The sequence below is a fragment of the Larus michahellis genome, chromosome 3, assembly GCF_964199755.1.
Source record: "Larus michahellis chromosome 3, bLarMic1.1, whole genome shotgun sequence".
Taxonomy (NCBI): domain Eukaryota; kingdom Metazoa; phylum Chordata; class Aves; order Charadriiformes; family Laridae; genus Larus; species Larus michahellis.
In genome coordinates, this window is record NC_133898.1 from 48,872,064 (window position 1) to 48,880,872 (window position 8,809).

At 37.9% G+C, this 8,809-nt stretch overlaps 1 protein-coding gene across 4 annotated transcripts in view; it reads left to right on the plus strand.

Moving 5' to 3' along the window:
- Positions 1 to 8,809, plus strand: part of HEATR1 (HEAT repeat containing 1) — a 40,156-nt gene that overhangs the window by 21,083 nt on the left and 10,264 nt on the right. For all 4 annotated transcript variants that reach the window (XR_012586139.1, XM_074580042.1, XM_074580044.1 and 1 more), the window contains 9 exons: positions 138 to 380; positions 1,116 to 1,247; positions 1,656 to 1,762; positions 2,837 to 2,980; positions 3,757 to 3,875; positions 4,145 to 4,266; positions 5,740 to 5,868; positions 7,167 to 7,397; positions 8,057 to 8,183. Coding sequence is in view for 3 of the 4 variants with exons in the window: in XM_074580042.1 (XP_074436143.1) it covers positions 138 to 380; positions 1,116 to 1,247; positions 1,656 to 1,762; positions 2,837 to 2,980; positions 3,757 to 3,875; positions 4,145 to 4,266; positions 5,740 to 5,868; positions 7,167 to 7,397; positions 8,057 to 8,183 (1,354 nt within the window). In the remaining variant the exon portion in view is untranslated. The remainder of the gene's footprint in view (positions 1 to 137; positions 381 to 1,115; positions 1,248 to 1,655; positions 1,763 to 2,836; positions 2,981 to 3,756; positions 3,876 to 4,144; positions 4,267 to 5,739; positions 5,869 to 7,166; positions 7,398 to 8,056; positions 8,184 to 8,809) is intronic.

Sequence of the window (8,809 nt, forward strand, 5' to 3'; positions counted from 1 at the left end):
TCTTGAATAGCTGCTGCATAAAGTACTGTATGCAGTGTGTTACCAGAGAGGGGATGTTGCAGTAAAATGAAGCTGTGCTATTGGAAGTTTGTTGAAATGAGAATGGATTAAAACTTATGAATTTCCTCTGTTTACAGATGATTCTTTCTCACCTCTTGCCTGCACTGGACCGGTTGCTAGAAAAGGTCTTTAAGAAACCTGAGGCAATGTTGAAAGATGAAGTTGTTTTCCTGCATCTCATCCTTGGAAAATTTAATGGATATTCAGCAACCCTCTTGTGCAAGAATCAGCAGAGCCTGGATTTATTTATCAAAAGTCTGCATGCTGCCAAGAAAATCTATGAAGAAATTCCACCTTTTCAGATCACAGCACTTGGGCAGGTATGGCAAGATCTTTAATTATTTTTATGCTTAAAGCAAAAAGCAATGTTTTGGATTTGTTTTACAAGGACTCTTCCTAAGGATTCCATAGCTTTTGACCCGTCTTTCTTTTAGTACAAGTTTTCAAGGTCTCCATAGTATCTTTGAAACATCTAAACAGGCTGCAAAACTTTCTCTCTTAAAATTACCAGAAGGAGAAATTGCTGCTTGCTTTATTTTTGCTTTTTGACAACTACAGAATAGCAACATCACGCAGGTGGATACCTGTATCATTGCCCGCAGACCCTACTGTTCCACTGTCCTTAGTTTTTGTCAGTCGGGCAGGAGCTGTACTTCATGTTTTCCTTCTGAGGAAAAATTGTCAAAAAAATACAGTAGGTGAGAAATAATCTCATTTGAAGGAGGCTACAAAGACTGCCTATTAGCCAGGTATTAGCATATACTTACCAAAGGCTGGCCACAGCAAGATTATTACCCCACCAGGCAAGCTGTGCGAAAAATGTCAGCAGTCAGTACGTCCAATGGATATTTCAGAATTATGTGCTTTGCATCTAAGGATTCCTGGATATGTACAAATACATAGTTGATATGCAAATTTTTACAATATATTTTCATACTAACGTGTGTGTGATTGGGTGTGTCATACATAATCTAACCTTAAAGTTCCATTGCTTTTGATTTTTTTACCCTCTTACAGTAAACCTCTCTGCGTCCTTTCTTTTTTCCCTCTTGTAGATTACTAAACCATTCTTTGCAGCTGTGTCAGATGGGATGGTGCAACAGAAGCTATTAAAAGTATTGTTTGACTTACTGTTAAACTGTAAGAACCCGCTTTGTGCCCAGACAATTAGCAGCGTGTTCAAAGGGGTAAGTGGCAAACTCCAGAACACAGAAATATGTTCAAACCTGTCAGGGTGGTTCTGTGTTGCTACATTCAGTAACACTCGTTTATATCATTCATGGCATGAAAGGAATCAGGAACTATTTGTCACATGATATAATTGTGTTAATAGCATGAAAAGTTTGTTAAACAACTGCTTTTAGAAGATATTTCTTTAAAAACCATGCACCAGTCACTTACTGTACTGTGTGAATGAACTGAGCAGAAGTCACTTCTTTCTTCTGCTCTGATTTTCATTTTCTGAGATATGACTTGAATATGTGGATTATATACCCATACGAGCGTGAAAGGGGGATGTGTTTTAAAAAAAGGAGGGGGCAGATGCTGTATGACACGTTGTTCATTGGTACTTGCACTATTGTTCTGTGTTTCAGATCTCAGTGTGTGCTGAGCAGATTGTCAGAGAACTGGAGCCTCCCGAGAAAAACAAAAGTCCGGGCACTGTTCAGCAAACTAGAAGGCAGAAAATGCAGCAACAGAGGTAAACTAACTAGAAACCCAAAAATATTATCTTTACAGTTTAAAAATGCCACTTGTTTTACTACATTAGATAGTTTGTATTGAAAGCATAAGCATCTCTTTCTTCTTTTCTCCTGCAGAGTAAAATAACTCAGCTACTTCTGGCAGGAGAAAACCAACTCATGTTGCTGTTTGAGAACTGATGGAATGATAGTCAAAATTAAAAAATAAAATCCAGTAGTTCTAATGTTGACATTTGCTCTTATAGAATCTGGCTTGACACAGTTGAACAAGATTCATTTTTGTAGGTATTAAACTCAGTAATAAAGGTGGATGGACAAATTGCATACACATGACTGAAGCCTACGGATGTTCATCAAAATGTTCCTGTTAGATGACTGAAAAGCAGTATTTTCTTTCAGTTAAAATGCTAATATAATCATTAATTTTTAGATCTCTTCATCTTGTCTCTTCTCTCCATTCTCATGGGGAAGGAGCTGTTTTTTCCACTGTACTTAATTCTTTTCTTTAAGCATCAGCCGTCAGCCATTGTTGAAACAGGATATTGAGTTGGTTTTCTTGGTTTGACCTGCAGTAGCTGTTCCTGTTTTCCTTCACTCACCTTGTTTAACGGTCATCACCCGTGAGATTTATCCACCTGTAAACCGTGTCTGTTAGAGTTTATAAACGCACACGTTTGCACACAGATCCATTGCCTGCTAAGTCAGTGGTTAGACAACTAGTAGTTTGGAAGATGCAAGCAGATCAGCATACAGACAGTTATTTGGTAATAGATTCTTATTTTTTTTTCCACAGAAGTCTGCTTTGTGGTGTAGCTTTCTTGTATGCACAGAAGGCATGCTATACTTGTTTGTTTTTTCAAGTTTGGTCTGGATTTTTGTTGATTGTTTAAACTGTGTTGCTGCTTCAATCAAAAGCCCACACATTGTCACCTCTCCCAGGAGAAGCAGTAAAGGATATTCCTGTGTGAAAGAAAGCTTGTCTTTTTTTTCACTTATGTGTGTGTGTGTTCCCTGAAACACCATGCTATTTTCTTTGCAGATGTATATCCTGATTGTTTGTCTTATCTTTTTAGAAAGCCTCCAGATGCAGAATTGGCACCGGAGACAAGCCATTTCAGCTGGCAGAGGGTTATGCTTATTCTGGAATTACTGCAGCATAAGAAGAAACTTAGACGTCCGCAGGCGTTGGTACCTACGCTTTTTAACCTGCTGAGCCGGTAATGGTGCCTCCATAACACACGAGTCCTTGTGCATTCTCCTCTGCAGCAGATACTGTAAAGTGTTAAAATAGGGGCTGCTTTCTCTCTGCTTTGTTGCTGTGTTTTGTAGCTTAGCTTGCCTTTTTCACTTGAACTTCTTTTAGATAAATCGGCTGAGGGGAATGGGAAGTTGTTACAGCTTTTTTGCCCTTTGAACAATGGGATGTGCTTTTTAAGATTTTTTTACCTGATGCATAGCTTCTTACGTGAAGACTTTGTGTCTCAGCTGGAGGGCTTGGGATTGCTAAGAAGGATGACACCTGTGTTAAAACTGGCACAATTGGCAGGCCTTGCATCTTTTGCAGAGCTGTTACAATAATGCTTTAAGCTTTAAAATTCCTCCCCAAACCTTGCAGAAAAACCTTCATCCAATGCAACCGAAGAAAACTGTTGCTTTCCCTGCCCGTCCTATCTCCAGGCACTTAGGAAAGTTTACGTATATATTGGGTATTTATCTTTTTTCCTTATGACTTGCCTTTATGTAGACTGGCAGTCGTATTTCAGGTAACCATCTTGTACTGTCAGTGCTGTGATAAATGTCTTTTATTAGACCAGTTGATGTATTTGAAAACAAAAAAGAAGGGACGCTTTTTGGCAAATGCTTTTTAGAAGCCTCAATTTAGAACTTCGGTAGAATGAAGATTGCAGTTTCTTATTTGTATCTTAATATGCAGTTTGATCACTTATTTTTCTGTCTCCTTTTTTAATTCCCGATTTTTTTCCTGAACGTATAGCTGTCTGGAACCTATGGCATCAGAAGAAGAAAATATGGAATATACAAAGCAGCTAATCCTTAGCTGCCTGCTAAATATTTGTCAGAAATTGTCTTCAGATGGTAGCAAGATCCCAGCAGGTAAAAACTGCCAGACCCATTTCTTGGAACTTCTCTTACCAGTACAGCATTAAAACAATGGCCTCTACCTTTTTTCTTCTCTGAGTCTACGCTGTATTGTTGAGGAGGAATAGACTTCTTTATAGGATATACAAGTTTGGCACCTTAATCATTTTTTGTAGATCCCTTAGGTATGGTCTGCAAATTGAAACCAGTGCTTGAGTGTACTGTTTTTATTCCTACATCATTGACCATTAAAGTGTTAAACAGTTAATATTTTTTACTTGCAGATACCCTTGACAAAGAAAAATTCAACGTGGAGGTGATAGTTCAGTGCATCAGGATATCTAAAATGCCCCAGACACACCACCATGCACTGCTGCTCCTTGGTGCTGTTGCTGGCATGTTTCCTGTAAGTAGTACCTGAAATTTATGTGTCGTCTTTTCTCTTCCGTTTCTAAATATTGGGTAGAGTGAAGAACATATAGAGCTGTTCTATGGGGAGAAATTTTCTGACAGGAGCAAGAGACAAAATTTCCCTGCTTTTCTAGGGCTTTCTGTTCCATTTTACTTGAAAACAAATGTCTGCCTTGATGCTTTGGTCACTCGTTGTTTATGACTTGACTCGCAATGAAGAAATGGAAGAAGCTTTCTGTCAACAGCCGTGCCTCACCTTCCCACTGTGGTCAAAGTTCTGGTGCATTGTTTCTTCTGACCCCTGAGAGGAAACATCTAATCCAATAGCAGTTGTATTCTTACAAGTTGCTGTCTTGTACAACACCAAGAAATGTAGTTGTAGGTGATAGAACCAGGGTGGTCTGATTTTAATTGACTGAGAACCGGGTCTTTTCTTCTATGGATTGAAATTTGACTGTACGCTCACTCTTCGAAGTAAGATTCTTTTGCTTTGAAACTACAAAAGCAGCACAATATATCCAGATGCATCAGACTCAATTTACAGCTTTATTTTTATTTTCTCCACACATTTGGAAAGATGCTGTTTTTCCCAAAAGGCAAAACTGGAATGTTTTTGACAAACTTGTGGAGGGTTTGGCTTTTTTATTGGTGGTGTTATTTTTCTGTGTCACCATCTTACTGCTGTCATCTGCTGTAGTTTATCAGAATAAACTGAGCTTTTATTCTATGTTAATATTGGCTCTAAGAAGATTTCCAAGGTCAGAATACAAGGAAATACTTTGTACAAGTCTCATCTCTGTTTTTAAATCTACAACACTCCTTCAGTTCACTAAAACTGAATGAGAAACGTACCCATAACTACTTGTTCTAAGTTCTGGCAAAATCTAGGAAACTAATTCTTCATCTAGGTGACACCTCTAAACCAGTCCTCTTAAAATTAATTACTGTGATTACGGTGTCACCTGAAAACAAAGCCAAATGAGCATGATTGCTTTCCATTGTATGACTGTAGATATTACAGATGTTTTACAAATATAAAAAGGGTGGGTGGAAAAGGTGCTGAAAATCGCTGGCATCTATACGCCACGCTCATATTTGTGCTTCTGCAAGTCTCCCCATAGCTGATTTTGCTTGTCATACTGCCATGGCACTCAGTTGAGGAGTACAAGTTATTTCATCAGGCCGAGCTCTCAATTTACACTCTTTAATTACTTGGTTAGAAGTGTATCTTGCTTCTATAATTACTTGGTTAGAAGTGTAGATTGCTTTAACAGTCACATAGTAAGTAGCTTTAAGGGACACTATACATTTAAAAATAGATAGTGGAAATTGTGGAATATACTTATGATTCTCATTTTCTTTTATAGGAATCTCAAGGCATTTGTGGGAAGGAGAAATGCCTTAAGGTATAATATGTAGACCAATACAGTTCAAAAAGCAAACTAATCTCATCTGTTTTCTTTTCCAGGATAAAGTTCTCCACAACATTATGCCCATTTTCACATTCATGGGAGCAAATGTCTTGCGTCTGGACGATACTTACACGTTCCAAGTAATTAATAAGACAGTGCAGATGGTTATTCCTGCTCTTATACAGGTAAATTTGTCTACCTAATGGAAAGGAGTAGAAAGAAAGTTAATAATAGGATTATTAGTTAAGTAGAGTAAATGGTTTAGAATATCAGTGGTAGAATGGGTTGTAGCCTATTCTAGGGTTATTTTCAGATAGATACTAAATTATATATAATAACCGTATTAACAGACTACTCATCTGACCAACTGCGAGTTCTTTGCACTACTGCCTCATTTTAATCTTATGAGCTCCTGCACTTTATAAACGATTTAGCCAAAGCAGTATCACAATGGTACCTAAAGAGGACCTGAACCATACTTTTAAGTTGTTCATCATAGAAATAGCAGGCAAGTTCAGTAGAGAAACCACTGGAAATAAGAAGAAGGTTATTAGTCCTATAATAATACTATTGATATGACCATGACATACCAAACACGGTTTGAAGGAGGTGGAAGGGTAAAATATTTGAGAAATGCCTGTATTTTTCCTGCTGGTGTTTGTGTTGGTTTTGTTGGTTTTTGTCTGGACATCTTAGATAAATGGTTATAAACCAAAACAAAAATGCATACTTGTTTTTCAAAGGGGACATTTTTCCTTCAGTCAGATTTCACTTGCACCTAATAAATCTTAATTCTAGAGTCATTCATAGATTTAAACATGAGAAATGCCATATAAATTTCTTACGTAAAAATGAATTGGGGAAAAAAAAATGTTCTTCTGACAATGGGCTGGGCATTTCCTGGTGTATTTTTTAACAATATGTATGCACATTTTGCATCTTCTTGCAGATCTCTGTTAGAAAAATCAAGTTGCTGTCTCTCTTTTTTAAATTTATTTTTTTGTATTTAAAAACTTTCATAGCAGCCATCACAAGTTTCTGTGACAAATTATTTATGGCACACACAATTATGACAGGTGGGGAGAGCCTAAGGTTACTCATGTAGCCTACTTGTATTATTTTTGCTAGGCCCTTGAATCCAAGACCCTAACTGTCAGGCTTACAGGCAAAGTTTTCAGAAGGACGTGGCATTGCTTTCTCTTGAAAACATCCTGCTTGTTTCAGCTGATGCCAAATAACGTTTATTTCTTTCTGTTTTTCCTTTTTTTTTTAAGTTTTATTTGAAGCATCTTGCTTAAACACTGAAAAAGAACTGTGTGATTTAAAATTGTTATTTTGGAGCACTTATATTTTCCTTGAGATTATGCTTTTGTAACGCCGGTATCAGGCATGTGGTGCTTTCTCTCATTTTCTGAATTTACAAGAAAGAACCGGTACCTGTCTGTGATAATCTGTTTGAACTGCTGTACCTGTTTGTACGTAGGCCGAAGACAGTGATTTGTCCGAGTCCTCGGGAAGCGTGGAAGAGGTGGTAATAAAGATCGTGCGTGTGTTTGTGGATGCCTTGCCCCACGTGCCGGAGCACCGACGCCTGCCAATCCTGGCCCAGCTGATCACCACGGTGGGAGGAGATAAGTTCCTCTGGGTTCTCCTGGTGCTGCTGTTCGAGCAGTATGTGACCAAAACTGTGACTGCGACATCAAGCACAGACAAGGTTAGAAGACTCACGGGGTCACCTTTTTCCTCAAGAGACTGATCTCCTTGTTTTTGTTCGTGGTACCTTTAAGAAGGTGCAAGACAAGCCCCTCGGTTATGCTAAAATAAGTAGTGAACTCTGAGCTGGTGCTATAGCAGAACCTGATGGTGAGGATTTCTGTTGCAGGTACAATATTGTTTTGACCTGGAGCCTGAACAATAAATAAGATAATATTGTACAGCAATCCTTGGCCTGAAGATCTGCTAGTCTAATTATGAAGTGCATCAATATTTTTTAAATTGTTTTATTTTTCTTTAACTGTGTTTGTGAAACATGGTACTGGTCTTTCTGTACAAACCAAAGTAAACCCTGTTTTGATGTAGGCATCTGATTAGGTGAAAACATAGTTTATGCAAAAAACTAAAAGAATTATTACAGGAACATTGTTGAGAAGATACAGTCTATGCTGTGGCAAATTAATCTTTCTGCATCCTCTGGAACTGTTCTTTCCAAGGGCCTGCTGCTGTTACCCTTGGTGTTAATCCTGGCGGTATCCAGCTGATGGCATTTTCACAAACTCACTGAGGAGTTTTTGAGTCTTTTTATCGTTGTTATTATTATTATTAGTTTTTTTAATTCTTGAAATAATATTTTTTTTATTTCTAAACCATAAACAGGATGCTGTTCTGGAAGCAGACACTGAATTTTGGATTTCCATTTGTTGCGAATTTAATGTACCATCTCAGTTCCAGAGCATGATGAAAATAATCCAGTACTTGACAGAGCTGCCAGAGAACAAAGAAGGTAAACACAAAACAGAGCCAGCACATAAACCTTCCTATCACAAGGGACAAGGGGTTGTGGTTTTAAGTGGTCTTGGTTGGTCTAAATTGGTCTAAAACCAATGGACAATGGTTTTAAACTAAAAGAGGGTAGATTTAGACTAGATATAAGGAAGAAATTTTTTATTATGAGGCCGGTGAAAAACTGGAACAGGTTGCCCAGGTTGGTGGTAGATGCCCCATCCCTGGAGCCATTCAAGGCCAGGTTGGACGGGGCTTTGAGCAACCTGATCTGGTTGAAAATGTCCCTGCTCATTGCAGGGGGTTGGACTAGATGACCTTTAAAGGTCCCTTCCAAACCAAACTATTCTATGATTCTGTTACTCTTCTAGACAGAAGCAAAGGGATAGAGAATTACTCTAATGACTTTTTTTTTAATAAAATTGCTAAGATATGTGATTACTTTTTTTTTAAATCCTTTTAATTATAGATTAATTTGAGTACTTGGAATCATTATTCCTCATTTAGAAGGTTCAGTCACTAATTTAGTTGAAATAAAAAGCTATTGTTCATACCAGACAAGATCACAGGGACTACCAGTCACTTCTGGGGTTTCTTTTACTACATTTCTTTCTATTACAATATAGT